Source organism: Nicotiana tabacum, chromosome 2 (assembly GCF_000715075.1).
Source record: "Nicotiana tabacum cultivar K326 chromosome 2, ASM71507v2, whole genome shotgun sequence".
Taxonomy (NCBI): Eukaryota; Viridiplantae; Streptophyta; class Magnoliopsida; order Solanales; family Solanaceae; genus Nicotiana; species Nicotiana tabacum.
Window position 1 is genome coordinate 88667422 of NC_134081.1, and position 19589 is coordinate 88687010.

A 19589-nucleotide genomic window follows, 5' to 3' on the forward strand; every position below is an offset into this window, starting at 1 on the left:
GGTAATTCAAGGCTTCATTTATTCTTGGGTAACAACTATATAAAGAGTTTCTTTTCCAGCATAAAATTCAATGATTCTGTAATTTAAAACTAGTTGGAAATTTCTTAATGGTATAAGATATTGTTTTTAAATTATAGAAACTTCCATACTTTAAATCGAGTGACTGAACACATTTTTCAAATTTATTGATTGTTTTATAGTTTTATACTTTTATTTAAAAGATCAAATCTAGCATTCGCCTGGCTTCGAGATTGTCCACCATTGCCATAAATTTATTCCAAGGTAAACGATAGCACTCTCTTTTTGATTGGTCACTTTCACTTTTCAAGAGTCAAAGAAATACTAATTCTTAACTAAAATTTTAACTATTTTCCTCTCAATTTAATAGAATTTCAAGTAGTAAATATTATTTGTAGCTAGTTTCGGAATATTTTAATATTCACCAGTCGATTTATTTATTTCCAATATAGTCTCAAAAATATTCTAGAACGAAAACTGGCAAGCTAATTGCAAAGAGGGAATCTTAACTTTCTAAGTTTATGCTTGCTTATTTGTAACAGAACACACACACACATATAGTATTTGTACTGTAACAGTAACATCACATAAGAGAATAAAAGACATTCTAAGATCTCAATGCATATGTTGACTTAAAGAACAAACAAGTTTCTTTCCTTCACACACATCACATGAGATGGAAGATTTAGCAAAATGACAGTATAACAAGAATTTCTAATTGTGGAAACAATTGGACCCATCCAAAATTAATTTAACTAGGGACTCCATATCATTTTATAGCGTGTTTGGCCAGGTTTCTTCCCAAGTCAAAAGTGTTTTTTTTTCTTTCAAAAAAGTATTTTTTTTTTCTTCAATTTGAGGTGTTTGGCTAAGATTTTTTAGGGGAAAAAAGTATTTTTTTCTTCAATTTGATGTGTTTGACTAAGCTTTTTTTAGGGGGAAAAAGTGCTTTTGGCTAGAAGCAGAAGCAGAAAAAAGTAGTCTCTCCCTAGAAGCAGAAGCAATTTTGACTTTTCTTCCTACCAAAAATACCCTTAGCAAAATATTATATATATCAAAATAACCTTATTTAGTTTAAACTATTAAGTAATACATAATGACTTTTGGGATAAACTTTCATATTTATTGAATAATTTTTTGATATATTTAAACTATCTTGAAAGAATAAAGTAATTTTTATTTTATTTTTACATTTTACTTAAATCATACCATATTATAAGCATGAAGACCAAACTAGAAACTTAAAAGACCGAAATAACCCTATAAAACTAAATGACTATTATACCCTTCAACATGATATCATTTCAAATATATTTTTGTACAAAAATGTAAATATACATACTAATAAAATTAATAAAAAAGAAAATATTTAATTGAAATAAAGACAAACATGGAAATTGGTAGCCCTTTGACTTTCACCATTAATTAGTAACCTCCTATTAAATATTAAATAATACTCTCTCCGTTCAATTTTACTTGTCCACTTGGACTTTTCACGCCCCTTAAGAAATAGTGATTATAGTGTATATTTTACCATATAACCCTTAATAATGATAGCATTTCAAAAAGTCTTGAGAAATAATTTTGAAAATGAGTAATTAATGATAAGGGTAAAACAAGAAGAAGAAAAAAAGAGTCTTTCTTTTGATTTAGTATAGTGGACAAGTAAAAGTGAACCGAGGGAGTAGCTACTAAATGTTGTTAATTGGAAATCCTGCGTTCGAGAATTTCTTGGGAATTCTAAGCATCACCAACCTTTGAATTGTTTCTAATTCAATATATTTAGAACACAACCCAAAGAATAAGGTGTCAATATTATTATTTTTGTTCTCTTAAATATATTGCTAAATGATTCATCCCTTATAGAAATCGAAAAGTCGTATTTGCCATCTTATTATTGTGATGTTGCTTCTTCTTTGCTAATGACGTTATAACATTATTCATCCTTGTGTGGCTAGACAATGTCAAAGCATTCAACAAGCAAACTTTCAAGCATTTTGCTTATAACATGTTTGATATTTAAAGGAAGAAGCAAAGTTTGGGGTCTACCGCAAGACATGGTTTCTCTACTAAAGTATGAAGTAACTGGTTTATATAACGTTTTCATCTTCTTTTTTCTTTTTCCTTTATTTGGTGCATAATTTTTGGACTGTACATATAAAAGTTTTTGAGTCTATATTAATTCGGGTCACTCAAAACTGTTGTAGCAATTATGCTAGTATATGTTCATTGAGTGTTAGTTTTAGTTTTTTTTTATTTGGTTCTTAATTTCTATGTATGTTTTCATACTGACATTTTGGAATGAAAACTTAGCTGATGATGTTTCACGTATGGCCATATGAGCAAGATTTTGCTCTCGATTATTAGTCAAAATTATATTTCTAATAGAAGTTGTATTCTAGCGAAACATCTTGCTTTTTAAGGGGTTATAGTAAGAGCTTCTCTGTCAAAAACCAACAAAGAAGGAACAGAAAGATATTTTAAACAAAATACAATATTTTCTGTCACAAAATTAATGATTGGTGTGCAATTTTGTCACGACCCAAAACCTAACCCGTCATGATGGCACCAATCGTGATACTAGGCAAGTCGACCTTTTCAAAACACTTTCAAAATTTAACAGAAATTATTTAAGACATTTAAAATAACCACAATCTTTTTCATAAAAAACTGGGGTAAAACCCAAATAAAACATAAGTGCGAAAAACAAATAGCCCGACATCGGGGCGTCACAAAGTCATGAGTATCTAATAACAAATCTAGAAACAGAGACTACTACAGTCTGTGCCAAATGTCAATACAAGAGAGAAAAGATAATAAGAAAGGAGAAACAAGGACCGCAGATACCAACAGCTACCTCGTAAGTCTCCGATAATCAGCCCGCGCACGAACTCAGCGACCGTCAGAACCGTACACACCTGGATCTGCACATGAAGTGCAGTGTGTAGCATGAGTACAACCAACTCAGCAAGTAACAGAATTAAATAAGAAACTGAGAAGCAGTGACGAACTATAATAATACAGATCATTTCGAAAGCTTTTAGTAAAGAGTGAACATGTTTTCAAATCCGGGGATATAAGTCAAATCAGTTCGAGCTCAAGTAAAACATATATGAATCTTCCAGAAATTTCACAACAACATCAGATAGCAACTAAGTGCAACAATAAATAAAAGCAAGTACAACCTCTCAAGGCAGCAGTCACTTAACTTATCTCATCGGCTCATACTCTCAGCTTTCAGCCTTCAATACACACTCTCAATAGGTATCTGCGCTCACTGGAGGTGTACAAACTCCGAAGGGGATTCTTCTAGCCCAAGCGCTATATCGCTGCGGCGTGCAGCCCGATCCAATCATATAAGTAGCCATAAGACTCGTTGCGGCATGCAACCCAATCCACAGTCCATAAATAGCCATAAGGATCGTTGCGGCGTGCAACTCGACCCATATACCCTCACATAGTTCACAGCTCGGCACTCAGGCCTTATCTCAATCACTAACCTCTCCATCCCCCCTGACTCACAGAATATCATAATAATCGGCCCAAAACAGAGAATACAACAAGTATCAACAAGAAATGAGAAGGAACAGAGATATAACACACGATTAGGTCTGTGACTGAGTACAAGACATCAATTAGCAGTTAATTCAACAAGTATATGACCGCTGCAGGTCCCAACAGTGATATCATATGGTCTAAGCATGGTTTCTAACATGAAAGACAGTCAATTGCTCAAAGATAAGGGAAAACAAGTAACAACAATGGCTATTTGACTTTACAGTCTCACGGGACGGACCAAGTCACAATCCCTCACGGTGCACGCTCACACGTCCGTCACCTAGCATGCGCGTCACCTCCAAACACTCACATCCTACCAATCCTCGGGGTTTCATACCCTCAAAACAAGATTTAAAATTGTTAGTTACCTCAATCCGAGCAAAAAAACCTACTCCGCGATGCCTTTGCCTCTCAAATCGGCCTCCAAGCGTCCCGAATCTACCCATAAGTAATACAATACAATCAATAAAGGCTAAAGGGATCAATTACACAAGAAAATTACTAAATTAGAGCCAAAATCTGAAATCTAACAAAAGTCACAAAACCCGAAAGCCCATTCACTCACGAGTCTAACCATACGAAATTTATCAAAATCCGACCTCTTTTGGTCACTCAAATCCCCAAAATCCACTCTCAAACTCTCAACCCCTAAATCCCCCAAATTTCTAGTTCAAATCCCTAATTAGATGATCAATAAAGCCATGGATTCACGAAATTTATACAATTATGGGTTAGAATCACTTACCCCAATGTTGGTCCTTGAAAACCTTCGAAACATCGCCTCTCTCCCGAATTTCTCAAGTCCAAAATTGGAAAATGAAAGACAAAACCCCAAGCTAGTGTTTTCTGCCTAGCAAAACCGCACATGCGGTCCTAGTTCTGCACATGCGAAACCGCATCAGCGAAAAGGGCTCTGCTTCTACGAAAATTTATTAAAAAACTGACTCCGCTCCTGCGATCACCTGACCGCATCTGCGGCCATCGCAGATGCGGGGCCCAAGCCGCACCTGCGATCCAATTGCGCATCTGCGCCTCTCAATCCGCTTTTGCGACCGTCGCAGATGCGGGATTTCCATCGCACCCGCGGTCTGAGCCCAGGCCTTCCTTAGCCGCACTTGCGGCTCTTCCTTCGCTCCTACGGCCTCGCACTTGCGGTTCCTATTCCGCAGGTGCTGAAACACCAGCAACAGCAGCTTCAACTGCATTTTTCCAACTTCAAATGATCTGTTAACTACCCGGAATCACCCCGAGGCCCTCGGGACCTCAACCAAATATACCAACAGGTCATATATCCCTATACGAACTTAGTCGAATCCTCGAATCACTCAAAACAAAATCAAAACACCAAATTACACTCGGATTCAAGGCTAAAAACTTCTATACTTTTGAATTTCGCATACGGTGCCGAAACCTATCAAACCACGTCCGAATGACCTCAAATTTTACACACACGTCAAAAATGACACCACTAACCTACTCCAACTTCTAAAATTCCATTCGGACCCCGATATCAAAATTTCACTGCCGACCAAAATTGCTAGAATTCTAACTTTCGCCAATTCAAGCCAAATTCTACTACGGACCTCCAAATCACATTCCGGACGCGCTCCTAAGTCCAAAATCACCTAACGGAGCTAAGGAACCATCAGAATTCAAATCCGAGATCGTTTACACATAAGTCAATATATGTTTGACTTTTCCAACTTAAGCTTCTAATAAAAAGACTAAGTGTCTCAATTTAGCTCCGAAACTATTCCGGACCCGAACTAACTAATCCGACATATTATAATATAGCTGAAGAACACAAAAGAAGCAGGAAATGGCAGAAACAGGGCTATCACTCTCGAAACGACCGGCCGGGTCGTTACATCCTCTTTCTAAAATAATTTTCAATGCATTTTTTTTTTGCATTAGATAAAATTCATGGTTAAATATTTTGTAAAACATATTTTATCACATGAAAAACTATGTATTATAGTATAAAAGGGATATTTATGTATGAGAGTTATGGTAATAATAAAGCGAACCGAGATAATAGGATAAAATATATACCAACATTACATATTTGTATTCATAAAATAAAACTAATATAATTCTACATAAAATAATATAGTGGTAACTTTTTGTACAGTTTAATTTATAATTCTGTTTCAAACAAAAGCTATTATATACAATATACTTGTAATCACAATTATTTTGATACACATTTTGTGAAAATTGATATGGACTACACGTGCAACGCACGTGTTCATAGACTAGTAAAATTTAAAAACTTAATTATTATCTTTAATAATAAATATTTGTGATTATTTATCTATTTATACAACATTAAGTATTAAGCAAATATATTCATGTCCTTATTCATAATTTGACACTTAAAAGTATTTTTTGAAAAGTTTGGACAAACACATATTGTTGTTCAAAATTGTTTTTCAATTGATTAGTCAAATACAAACTTATTTTCTCCAAAAAAGTATTTTTTCGAAAAGTACTTTTGAAAAAAAATACTTAAATAAGATATTTTTTCTAACATGCTATTAATTTGGGCTATACTGTTTTCCACATCAACATCGACACAAGTACAAATCACGAAACAGGCTTCTGATGCAAGCGAACAAAGAGGATACTTCATACAATCAGCTTTGACTAATTTGGAATCGATACTAAGTTAAAATAAAAATGTGACATTTTCACGACGAAATATATATCGGAATCTTTTTTTTAGAGTTTCAAAACACAAGATATTAAACTAATCATCGATTGTCTCGGCCCATTCTAATGGGACATCCTATTCCTTCACATCCCGCAGCTCTAAATGTGCGTATTTCTTCGATACTTTTCCATGGAAAATGGGAAAAATTGTCTTATCTCCCATCAACCTAAATTTGCTTATTTCGACTAAAATATTCATTAGCGAAAAGAGGGATTCCTCCTTGCTTCAAACTCTATTAAAGAAGCATCCTATTACGTAAAGGTTTAGGGCTGCACAGTCTCCCTCAAAGCTATGAAGTTCACAGCTCTTATTCCAAGAATTGATGTTATTCCTTAATAGCAGATTCAATAACATCTGTTATGAATCCTCAAACCAACAGGAAAGAGATCCATCACGATCTTCATTGCCATATGCCAATAAATTTGGGCACGTTACATATTTGGAACTTCCGCTAGCGATTTATATTTTTTGTATATTATATGTTAATTTATAAAAAAATATATATTTTATCGGTTATTATCTTATAGAGTGAGTGTAATTTTTCCAATAGATTTAGGCTTTCAAAGTGGACCTACCTTAGCCTCAACAAACCCAAGAGTAAATAATGGGAGACAATACAAAGAATATTTGTCCGAAAGTGTATGAGGGGCCGAACAAGCAGCTCAGCCACAGCCGACCCCTTGCATAGCATATTCGTTTTGGTATTTTATGGTGCCAAGATTTTGTTATATATATGCAAACATAGTGTGATCATATTGCACTTTCTTTTTTCCCTTTTGTAAAGATGTTCCAAAATCTTTTTGTGTTACAATTGCTATTCCCTTCTCACAAATGAGCAGATTTCTGATGGTAATTTGACTGACTAATTCTTCCAATGCAATTTAGAATTGAGATATCATAAATTCATAATTATGTAAGGAAGTTTTTACTATCTCATTGTCACCTTAGTGGCAATCCTTACACATAGCCCCCCCCCCCCCCCCCCACACACACACACACACAACTACACAGTTTGAACGAGACATTTGAACCACCCTACGAGGACTTTTCAAAATTATAAGTATCAATTATCATCTTTTTGTTCCTGTTCAAAGTAAGCATTCTTCTCTTGTCACGCAATTTAATTAAAATCCAAAAATTGGATTCACCTAGGTAGTCAATCCAATGAATTACAATGGTAACTTGATTGAAAATAAAGACTCTCCAACCTGTGCTAGGTGTGACTTGTGAGGGCAGAGGTAGCCAAGCGGATCAAGGCAGATGATTGTGAATACACTATTTTTTTTTTTTCAAACGAAAAAAGGCTATGCTACATGCTTATATTTTTTATAAAGAAAAATTGCTGTAAAATAAAGTAAAGAAAAAAGAAAAGCAATTTTGTGGCATGGGTTTTATTTTAGAAGGAAAGTTGTATACGGTCAAAACTGAGTTTGCCCTTCGTGTAATTAGTCAAGATTGGAGCATGATAGGCCGAGGATCATCATTATAATATCGAGTTCAAGTCCCAGAGATCAATCGAGCTCGAGCCAATATCAAACTCGAGACCCAGAGACCGACCAATATCGAGACCAACCCAGATTGAAAGCGAGCCAAGAGACAAAGAACCGTTGTAGCCGCATTAGGGAAGAGAATCTCAGCGGAAATTAAGGAAAAGCTAATTAACTAATTTATCATGGGATCCCCACTATATATTTTTAATTATACTCAAAAGTAGAATTCATCCACTATATTAAGAGTGGCTATCGCTTGTGAAAGGGATCCATTCAGACATTCATACACTCTGGCATCTAGGGGTTATTGAGATTTATACACAAATAAGCAAATATTATTCTTTTTGGGGCTTTGGATATTGATTCAATCTTGTTTATTTATCGGTCATTCTCTACTCAATTTGAGTTTGTATTCATTTCTTTTTACAATCAATATTCGATATATCTCTACTTATTTTTTCAATTTGCATCAAGTTATATCACGTATCCTTAGAACCAGAGGCGGATGTAGCGTATTAGTTACGGGTTCAACTGAACCCATAACTTTCGACGCGGAGTAAAAATTTGTATGTAAAAATTCATTAAAATTGCAAAAATAGTAGATATGAACCCATAACTTTAAAAATATAATGGGTTCAATGTTAAAAATCTTAAAATTGAACCCACATGATTTAAATCCTGGATCCGCCTCTGCTTAAAACTACGTATAAATTCAACTCTATCTGTTTTTCGGGTAAACAAAAGTGAATATCATAATAAGAAGAAACTATTCCCCTTCTAATTTCTTACACCTTTAGCAAGTCTTATTTTGACGAAAAGTCTTTTATGGAGAAGGTTTTGACTGTTTTTGCAGCAACCGTTGAATATTCACATTCTGGTGTTATTACTACAATTGTATTATGATTAGCCTCATAATGTTGTTATCTCGATTTTTAAAAGTTAATATAATAATTATCAAATTTATGCTTTTCCTTAAACTGGAAAATTAAGGTCCCGTAGCTCAGTTGGTTAGAGCGTTGGTCTTATGAGCCGAAGGTCGCGGGTTCGAGCCCCGCCGGGACCATATTTTTGTGTTATTTCTATGAAGGTGGAAAGTGGATGAGACATTGATTTTCATGGAATTGAATTAAGGGAAAAACATTAACGGGATTCTCAATCCTTCAACTAGTCTGTAGTTCTAATCTGATGTCAGTTTTTAGTGAAAAAGATAAACTCATTCTCAATCTTTTTTTTTCTGTTCCTCCACCATTTTTTTTTTCAAAAGAAAGGAGAAAGGAAAATAGTTTCTTTCTTTCCAATTTTGATGCTAACATCAATTAAAACAAAGCAGAAGATCCCTTATTCCTTCTCCTCAGGTTTGACACACTACATTATGTTCTGATGAATATTCACTCACTTTTTAGAAATCATGAAAATTGAGTGGCCTGATTAGGTAATATATTCTATACTGGTTCATCCAATGCTTATATCCTGGAATATGCTAGTATCAAAGAAACTTTTTGTGCTTTGAATACTTGATTCAAACTCGTTCCACGACAGTCTTAATTCTAGATTCTTGATTCATTGTGTTTTCTTGTAGCAAAGCAGACCCCTTCTCGGATCAACTTTCTTTTATTGATTTAATTGATAACTTCATTGTTTCAATTCATTCTCAGATATGGAAACACCGGTGATTGACCAATGCTGAAATAGTATCCAAGAAACTTTGGTTATTCGACCAGCCAATTGAAAACTATATTTTTTCAAATGAATGACTCTTATTTTTAGGAAGACGATTCCATGTCATTCTTCGAATCTAGTTTGAAAACAAAACATTTGCTCTGTGACGTAAGGCTCCAGCCTAAAACTTTGAAACTATATCAAATCATACTTGACAACTGAAGCATGGAGAAGAGCCAGAAAGGGCGAAACCTCTCTTTTCATAATAAAGTGACCCGCCGAAACAACTCAAGTTAGACGAGACGCATGAATATAATTTCAGAGAGGCTCGACCGGACCCAAGAAAGAGTAGTCGTAAAATCAACCAAGCTGATTGAGGATGTTACTGCCGCCCAAATTCAAGTTGCGCTCAGAGCTTATTTGGTAAATACTATTATACCGTCTCTTATAGAAGGCTAGCAAGCATAGGATATGATATCTCAAATTAAGGAGGTTTTTTCAAGTTTTTTTGGATATTTTTTAAAAGGTCCTAACTGGACTAATATATTTTGGACTACGTACACTTTTCCATACTGATACTGCTCTATACTGACATAAAATACAGACTACTATATATGATGGTGATTATGATAGAAGGTAGAAAATGCAAGAGGGAAAAGGAAAAGGTTGAAAATAATTAATATGGGTGATGGCAACTTTGCAGTATGTTATTCATGTTCAGTCACAAGATTTCATTTTTATTTCCTTCAACCTATAATGCAATAGCGGTCATCCCACATGGGTAAAGTTATAACACTGAATACAAAACTTTCAATAAAGAAAACAAAAATACAACCAAGCTCCAACTCATGATACCATAAAAGCCATTAGTTGGTCTGTCTTTTAGTAGGCCATCCCCTCTTACTTAACAAAAATGGCATTAAGGTATAATCTACACCACAATAAACGCGGAACTTAAAACACTACTAATTCTTAACTATTAAAGAAAATTCCTACAAACACTAGACAACGCCCCAACTATTGTAATTTGTGTACCTTTCTTAAGAGAAACATCTCATAATACCATCATAAAAAGGACAATCCGGTACACAAAGTATCTCGCATTCACACAGGATTCAACGAAAAACCTCACCCAAGAGGGTGTAATGTAAGCAACCTTTACAAGCATCAATGGATGATTCCAGCCAGAACCAATGACCTATACCTATAAGTCACACGAGACAACTTGACCGTAGCTCTAAGACTCACCTTCTCATGATACCATCATACTATTCCATAAATCGAAGTCCATTTCTCCTCCCGTTTGATAGTATAGTCAATTACTATAAAGAAGTGACAACAATAAAGCAATTGTCAACATCTTGATAGAACCAACATGTGTAACAAAAATTTTCCCAACTGAGTAAACAGTAAACCCCAAAAAGAGAATAGGAAAATCTCTTTGTTGTATCTCACTAGACAGAGACTTTTATGAGGTGTACTGAGATTTGCAGAGGGAGGGGACCATAAATTGATTTCCAAGTACCATACCTTGTTGTATCTGTGTCTGTAGTTCTTTCCATTATTCAGTTTCTGATTCATCCTTCATAGCAATTGATTGGTTCCCTTCAATTTCTCATATTTATGAAGCCTAGCTATCCCCACTTAGTTCTACCTTCCTACATTCATCTAACACAACCTTTTTCTTTAGTTGCTGCGGCTGTCCTTTGACAAGTTTACATTCCTATGCAACTTATCCTTTGTGTGCTAAACTACCCTTATGACTTGGGCTCTATGGGGCTATGACTATTGACTCTGATCAACCCTTTGTTACCACAAACATGAATCACCTCTTGACACACACTAAAGGATAGCAAACAATTCTCATTCAGCTTCTTTCTCTTTTCATTTAACAAGAGAGTAACTTGGTTTCACAAAAAGTAATCCAATCACGAAAATTCTTGCCTTTAGATGGTAAAAGAACAAGAACCCCCCCCCCCCCAACCACCACCACCACCACCACCAACACACACAAAAAAAAAAAGGACTTGAATGGCTGCCAAACCCTTCAACGTTAGGAAATTAGGTAGGTGATGTTTTCAAGACTTATTTATCTACTATAAAGTTTAGTCTTGCATCTAATGATCTATACCATAAAAGCTAAGACAGCTAAAATAGGTGATGGGAGTCACTAAAAGGAAGTTTGAAGCTGAAAGTAGCATTCAGATTACCACTCTCAAACCCACCCTAATTACTCCAACTGTTCACAGAAAATGACTTAAACTTTTAATATGCTCCCAAAAATCCTATCAGCGATAGGGATGTTAAAACGACCATAATTATTTCTTTCAATTCCTTTTGAGGCTTTGAGAAGTTGTTGAAATATAAACTGTTTTTATCAGAAAGTGGTAAAGCAACTATCAAACCAAAGATAGATCTCTCGGTCACCTACATGAAAAATTGACCCTTTACTGTAAAGAGAAGAAAATTGGAAAGACAACAATATCAATGTCACAGCAATCAGGTTAACTAGGAACTCCATCACATTCAAGAATGCCTTAATATTGAGAGAAATGGTTCTACAATTGGAATCCCAAGACTTGAAGATAGTTAACAGAACATTACCATTTCTAGCTTGAAAGTCTCCAATTCATGAAATAAAAGCAAACAGCAGCAACATGAAAAGTCTAAACACATATCATCACTCCTAGAGTAGCAGTTGAGCTTGAAAAGCTCCATTACACAACAACGGAAAGAAAGAACATTTTAATAACTAATAATATTAGACCGGATCGAAGAACCACCTGAAAAGATGATCAGGATTCATTTCAACACGGTTCATTTGCCATTGAATCAGACTCGATAACGAACTTTCTCATTTTCCAGCTCCAGGATCTCTTACAGCATCACTTCTGTAAGTTTCCAATTTTATTCAAGCAAATCATATTCCTGCAAATTGAGCTCAATGCAACAGTGAACAACATTTCAAGAATGAAATGGAATATTGAACAAGATTTATGAAGTGATTACCTGTCAGTGGATAAAAAGAGAATATTGCCGGAGCCAAACTCAATGGCGAGAATCAGAGGAAGCAGAGGATGGCTTATCGGATATACCATCCTGCTCCTCTTCATCACCTTGGATTCGAGCAGGAATACGAAACCCAGAGAATCCGCCTAATTCAGAGGCAAATCCATAACCAGGAGGAATTGTGGATGGATGATGATACACGGGTAATACTGCTTGATCAGCTGAGCCAATTGCAATGGCTGATGATGTTGGGTCAATCCATGCTCGAACCGAAGGTGTGTTACTGGACTGAAGGGGTCCCCTCTGAGTATAAAACTGATTTTGGCCGCCAAATAGCTGCTGCAACAGCGGTGGCCCTGGCCCTGGTTGTGAATTGAACAAGTACCCGCCATCTTGGGCAGTAGTGTCTCTATTATCATTCCAAGAAGCAAGTCTTTGCACCCTCCCAACTGGTTGCTGCTGCTGCTGCTGATGCATAGACGACCAGCAACCCGAGGTATCAAACCCAAGTGGGGTAAAGTGGCCTACTTGTGCTTGAACCTCTTCCCTATGATTATTGGTTTGGTGTTGGTGTTGGTGTTGGTGTTGAGCTTGCTGGTTTTGGTGGTGCAGCAAAATAGGATCTTGAAATTGTAAAGAGAGCCTTAAATCTTGGTTCTGAGTACTGGTTCTTGACAACATATTGTTAGTCTCTTGGTGGAAGCTCTGGAACTGCATAGCTGAAGAATTTGTTGCTGTTGAAGAACCCATTGGAAAAAAGGACTTAATAGTATCAGCAATAGCATCAGATTCTAAAGATGGAGGCAGAAAGCTACCACTAGTATTGGTTTCATTCCGCAGAGTTGTCATAGCCCTTTTATTAGAAGGGCCAGCAGCATTATCAAAAAAACTAGTAGTAGCATTTTCTTGGTGGAATGTAAAGTTCTCATCTTGAGATTGGTCTTGTTCAAGATTACTAGTGTTTGCAGCAGAAACAGAAATAGAACCAGAACCAAGTGTGGGTTTCCAGGCGGGTAACTCAGCTAGTTCATCAATGGCGGGTTTGGCTTTTTTGATGAGCCAATCCACAGCTTTACTAGGACGGTCATAGCCAAGGCGGTCTTGGACATCGTAGAACTGAATAGCAGTATGAGCAGAGAGGCGTACACGGCGGTCCCTTGGGCCTTTGGCTGTGCAAACCTTGCTGTGGCGGTCTTTGCGACCTGTAGACCTTACAATGTGACCACCTTGAACTTCTACTATCTCGCCTACAGTACTCCTTAGGCCTAATCTTGATGTGGTTCGGTGATTTTGGTGTTGACTGTCTCCCATTTTTTCTCCCAATGTTGCATGTTCGACGTTTTGCTCCAATGAAGGGAAGTATGAACGTTTCTTGGGAGGCTGGGGTTGTGGTGGCAGCAGCTGATGGTTGTGGGGGAAAAATGCTTGTTGTTGAGGATAGAGGTAAAATTGGGGTTCTTTTTCTGAAGGGTCTTGGTTTTCTTCTTCTTCTTCTTCTAGTTTTCCCTCTTCTACTACATGTCTTAAAGATGAATCTTGGTTTTGGTTTTGGTTGGGATGATAATGGTGGTGTTGATTCCTGTGAGGATCCAGACTCAGACCCTTGTTGTGCTTTTCTTGTTCCAGCTTTTGATTGATTATACTTTAATTTACTGCTTTGTTTCCTCACAACTCTCCTCTTCTTTGATGTTCTGTATCTGGCACCACTCTGAAATCTGATACTTCTGCTTCTGCTGCCTCCCCCAAAAGGCTCTGCCATCCAACTTTCCTAATTCCATCGAGAAATAACAAAAAGGCCTATATTTATGTCATCACTACATTAGCCTAACCCATTTTTCTCTCTTTGTTCACAGCTTTTTATGTTTGACTGCAACTCTCTTATGTATCTTTCTGTAATACTATATGCACGGGCCAAAATAAAGAAAAGTGGTGATTTTGTTAGTACTAAAATTGCTGCTACTACTCCAAAGGAAAGGGTGATAGATAGAGAAGAAGGTAAGGGAATAAGGGCAACAGCAGAGTAATTAAGAGGAGCAGAGGATCCCCTTATTAGAGACCCTTTGATGCCACTGCTAAGGGTTGCAGTGTTTGGTCAGTAACAAAGATTAAAGGTCTTTGTAATCTCATCATCACTTCTCTCTCTACTGTACTGCAACTCTGCTGCTGCTAACCTTGTGCTATTTTTACTTTTTTGTACTGCCCAAAAAGCAGATATCACCAATCCAAAAACTCTTTTACCTTTTGCCATTCGGCCACAACTAGCTTAGTTCAATTTCTACCCTCTAAAATTCTTTTCACTTCTCCTGAGTTTTTGGAAGGAAAGTTTTGGTATAACTGGTAAACCAGTGGAGGTCGTGAGTTCAAGTCGTGAAAATAGTCTCTTGACGAAATGCAAAGTAATGTTGCGTACAAAAATCCTTGTGATCCGGTTGTTCTAATGATCCGAACATAGCAAAAACTTAGTGAATCGAGTTGTCTTTTTTTTTTCCTTTTAAGTCTGGTGTCCCACTTGGTATGATTGTCCCAAGGCTTTTCCTTTTAGTTTTTATATAACTAATTAGTTACAGGTTACAACCATTTGGTTATTTAGCTCAAATTGACCACTATACTTCTTTTTCTATGCTGAAAGTGACACCTTACAGCTTTTTTTTCTGTTTTCTCTAGATCACACCTTTTTTTCTCCTCTCTCTTTATTTATTGCTTCACTCATCTATTTTTTTATCTGCTTTCATTTTTGGACTATGTAATTTACACTGTACGTCCTTGTGTCTAGTTGCCCTCCACCAATGACCAATAAATTACTTATCCATTCCTTCCAGTTTAGGATTTTTTTTTATCCAAGTCCTTGACTATTAAATATGTTCCTTCAACAATCACTCTCATTGTCCATAACACAATACTATGTGCCTGAAATTTTTATACTAGTATATTAACCAAATATAAAAATAGAATATTGTATACAGAAGATATACCAGTAGTATATTTTTTGGGGAATGGGTTCATAGGAATTGAGGATTAAGGAAATGGAAAAGGAAAAAGAGAAAGGCAAGTGCAGACATAGATAGTGTCAAAATCTTGGTGAAGGTGAGGCATTACTGTTCCCTATAATCCATGTCTGCTTAGATGCAGTCACAGTGCCCATAACACTTCTCAAAACTCTTATTTGGGAGACAAAAGGCTTCATGTTTTATACATTCTCAGTACGTTCTCGGGGTTTAATTTTATTAATTATTTACCAATTCCCAGTACAAAAGATAAGTATACTACTTTCACTGTGGACCAGTGCACTCAGTGGTATTTGTATTGGATAGACAAACATTCCTGTAAATTCAACAATCCGCTTTAAAATTTACCTTATTTGAGAATGCCCAAAATCATCACTCAGTGCTTCTATCTTCTCAGTATTAAGAATGTGTAATTAGTGCAACGATATTTTATAGTAATTTATATTACAAAAGTAAACTTTTAGATGAAAAAAAAGAAGAAGAGAAACTTCAATATATAGGAACAATTGAAGGGAAAGCCAAAAAAAGGAGGAGAGGTTTTGTCAATTTGGGGAATATATTAGACCCTATAAAGCAATTTTTGCAGGAACAAAGAAAGCAATGCATATGAGCGTGTCACGCCGTAATGTCCCACCAATTTTGTGACAAACTTTAGGGCAAAGAGGGGGACGTGACATCCCCTCGAGTGTTCCTAATTGACGAAATTTGGCCGTTACTTTCCGACAGGTCGTGTCAGACCCCTGTATTTACATCAAATTAAATCTTAGTAATGGTTAAGAATATATATTATTTGTGATAAAAAATATATATAAAAGATATATATCTAATACTATTCAGGAAACTAAAGAAATTGAAGAACCATCAAAATATTCAGAAGCAATTTATGGTGTTGACTCAGGTAAGTGGTTGATTGCAATGAATGAAGAAATTGAGTCTCTCCACAAGAATGGTGCTTGGTCTCTTGTGAAGCCGACATCAGGAAAAAGAATTGTTGGTTGCAAATGGGTCTTCAAGAAAAAGAATGGCATTCCAGGGGTTGAAGATGCGAGGTATAAGGCACGATTAGTTGCAAAGGGCTATAGTTAGGTACAAGGAGTTGATTTTAATGATATTTTCTCACATGTTGTTAAACATAGCTCTATTCCTGTCTTGCTTGCCTTCGTTACCAGGTATGATTTGGAATTAGAATAACTTTATGTTAAGAGAACTTTCTTACATGGCGAACTTGAGGAACAAATATATATACATCAACCCGAAGGATTTGAAATTGAAGGAAAAAAAGATCATGTTTACTTGTTGATGAAATCCTTATACGGATTAAAGCATTCTCCAAGACAATGGTATAAAAGGTTTGATTCCTTTATGTTGAGTCATGGTTATTCGAGGAGCATGTATGATAGTTGTGTTTACTTCCGGAAGTTAAATGACAGATCATTTGTGTACCTATTATTATATATTGATGACATGCTCATTGTTGCTAAGGATTTAACAGAAATTTACAATTTGAAAAGTCAGCTGAAAAGTGAATTTGAGATGAAAGATTTGGGAGCAGCTACGAAAATCCTTGGCATGGAGATCAAAAGAGATCGAAAAATCAATATGGTATTTCTAACCCAGGAGAAGTACTTGGAGAAAGTCTTGGAGAGATTTGGCATGAAATATGCTAAACCAGTTAGTACCCCTCTTGCTGCTCATTTTAAGTTATCAGTTGCTCAGTCCCCGCAGTCAGAGGAAGAAGAGAGGTACATGGCACAGGTTCCTTATTCCAGTACAGTCGGGAGTATTATGTATGCAATGGTTTGTACACGTCCAGACATTTCACAAGCAGTGAGTGTGGTAAGTCGGTATATGGCTTGCCATGGTAAAGCACATTGGCATGCTGTGAAATGGATTCTCAAATACTTGCGAGGTACTTCAAACACATGTTTGGAGTTTGGGAGAAATATTAATACTTTGGTTGGTTTTGTAGACTCAGATTATGCAGATGATCTTGACAAAAGAAGATCAGTGAGAGGCTATGTATTTTGCATTGGTGGTTGCGCTATTAGTTGGAAAGTGTCACGACCCAAAATTCCCACCTTCGGACCGTGATGGAGCCTAACATTTCACTTGCTAGGCAAGCCAACGTTAGAATAATATTATCCATTTTTAAAATAATTTTAAATTTATTAATAACAAGGAAACAAATGCGAAATCAAAGTTTGAAATATAGTGAAATAATCTATAAAAATAATGGTGTCTAAATACCATCCCAGAATTGGTGTCACAAGTGCACGAATTTCTAGAATAATTACAAATAAAGGTCTGAATAAAATAAAGTTTTCTGAAAATAAACACACATCTAAAGTAAAATAGATGGGGACTTCAGAACTGTGGACGTCATGCAGTTATACCTCAAGTCTCCTCTGGTAGCTGAAATTCGAGCAAGTCTATGGTATGCCGCTGGGACCAATCCCAAAATCTGTACAAGAAGTACAGAGTGTAGTATCAGTACAACCGACCCCAAGTACTGGTAAGTGCTGAGCCTAACCTCGACGAAGTAGTGACGAGGCTAAGGCGATTCACTTACATTAACATGTGTGCAATATTAATAACAACTTCAAATAATAGAAATAAATCAGGTAACTCATTTATAATAATTGAATCCAACCCAACAGTCATAATCCATTATTATTTCAACCAATTCTGTTGCAGCATGCAACCCGCTCTCACAATATATTACATTCAATTATGTTGCAGCGTGCAACCCGCTCTCCCAATATTTTCCTTTTAATCAAGTCTGTCATATATTTATTTCAATCAAGTATATATATAGACTTTTAAATAAGTCTGTTGCGGCGTGCAGTGCAATCCGATCCCCAATATTGACTTTTAAATAAGTCTATTACGCCGTGCAACCCGATCCACCAATATTGACTTTTAATAAGTCTGTTGCGGCGTGCAACCCGATCCTCCAATATGGACTTTTTAATAAGTCTGTTGCGGCGTGCAACCCGATCCTCCAATATTGACTTTTAATAAGTCTGTTGCGGCGTGCAACCCGATCCTCCAATATATCCATTTCAATCAATTCTTATAGAAGAAATTTTCCCAATAAATACAACAATTAATATAAAATTATAAGACAACAAGCATACAACAATTGTGATTTAATTATGAAACAAACAATGACAAATAGCAAATTATTATAGAAATCAGGGATAAAATAGGAAGTTTAATATTTACTATACTAAATGTCAAATAACAATTAAAACACATAATTCAAATAGCATGTAACAATTAATGCAGAAATTCAAGAATTAATATTTGACAAAGAATAGGAAAGAATTAATCATTATAATAATTAATTTATGATTTAAAATAATTTATAATTTTTCAAATAAGCAGGCAAATAATTAATTTGACGACGTATAGACACTCGTCACCTCGCCTATACGTCGTTCACATGCAATTCACATAATAAATAATTTAAGGGTTCTATTCTCTCAAGTCAAGGTTAACCACGACACTTACCTCGCTTTGCAAATTCCAATCAATTACTCAACCACAACTTTTCTTTTTAAATTCATCTCCAAAAACTTTAAATATATTCATAAACAATTCAATATAGTCAATATGAATCATAGGAATTAATTCAATATGAATTTACTAATTTTTCGGATAAAAATCCTAAATTCATTAAAATATTCGACAGTGGGACCCCACGTCTCAAATCCTGAAAAAAAAACTCGCAAAATCCGAACACCCGTTCCGATACGAGTTCAACCATATAAAAATTATCCAATTCCGATATCAAATGGACCTTCAAATCTTAACTTTTCGTTTTTGAAATATTTTATAAAAAAATCCAATTTCTTCCATCTAAATCCGAAATAAATGATGAATATAGACATAGATTTGTGAAATATAATCACTTTTGGTTAAAGAACACTTGCCCAATTCAAAGTCGTGAAAATCCCCCTTCAAATCGCCCAAATCCACTTGAAACTCAAAAATGAGTAAAAATGGTGATTTCCGAATTTATGGGCTCTACCTAGTCATTTTCGCATCTGCGGATAAGAGTTACGCATTTGCGGACTCGCATTTGCTAGACAAAGCTCGCATTTGTGATGCCAGGCTGCCAGGTGAAGTTCCGCA

The 19589-nt window shown here is 35.8% G+C and overlaps 1 protein-coding gene and 1 non-coding gene across 2 annotated transcripts; one reads left to right on the forward strand and one right to left on the reverse strand.

Moving 5' to 3' along the window:
- Positions 1-8768: 8768 nt before the first annotated feature.
- TRNAI-UAU (transfer RNA isoleucine (anticodon UAU)) lies at positions 8769-8842 on the forward strand. The gene has a single exon. It is a non-coding gene; the product is annotated as a tRNA-Ile (tRNA).
- A 3121-nt stretch (positions 8843-11963) lies between these two features.
- LOC107777680 (transcription factor TCP4) lies at positions 11964-14966 on the reverse strand. The gene is made up of 2 exons (XM_016597767.2): positions 12448-14966; positions 11964-12366 (listed from the first exon to the last, which is right to left on the reverse strand). Exon 1 carries the CDS (start codon positions 13756-13758, stop codon positions 12487-12489), a length of 1272 nt encoding a protein of 423 aa, XP_016453253.2. The 5' UTR covers positions 13759-14966; the 3' UTR covers positions 11964-12366; positions 12448-12486.
- Positions 14967-19589: the final 4623 nt, after the last annotated feature.

Bases quoted from the DNA above. Each gene is read 5' to 3' on its own strand.
- LOC107777680 (XM_016597767.2), bottom strand. From the start codon at position 13,758: ATGGGAGACAGTCAACACCAAAATCACCGAACCACATCAAGATTAGGC.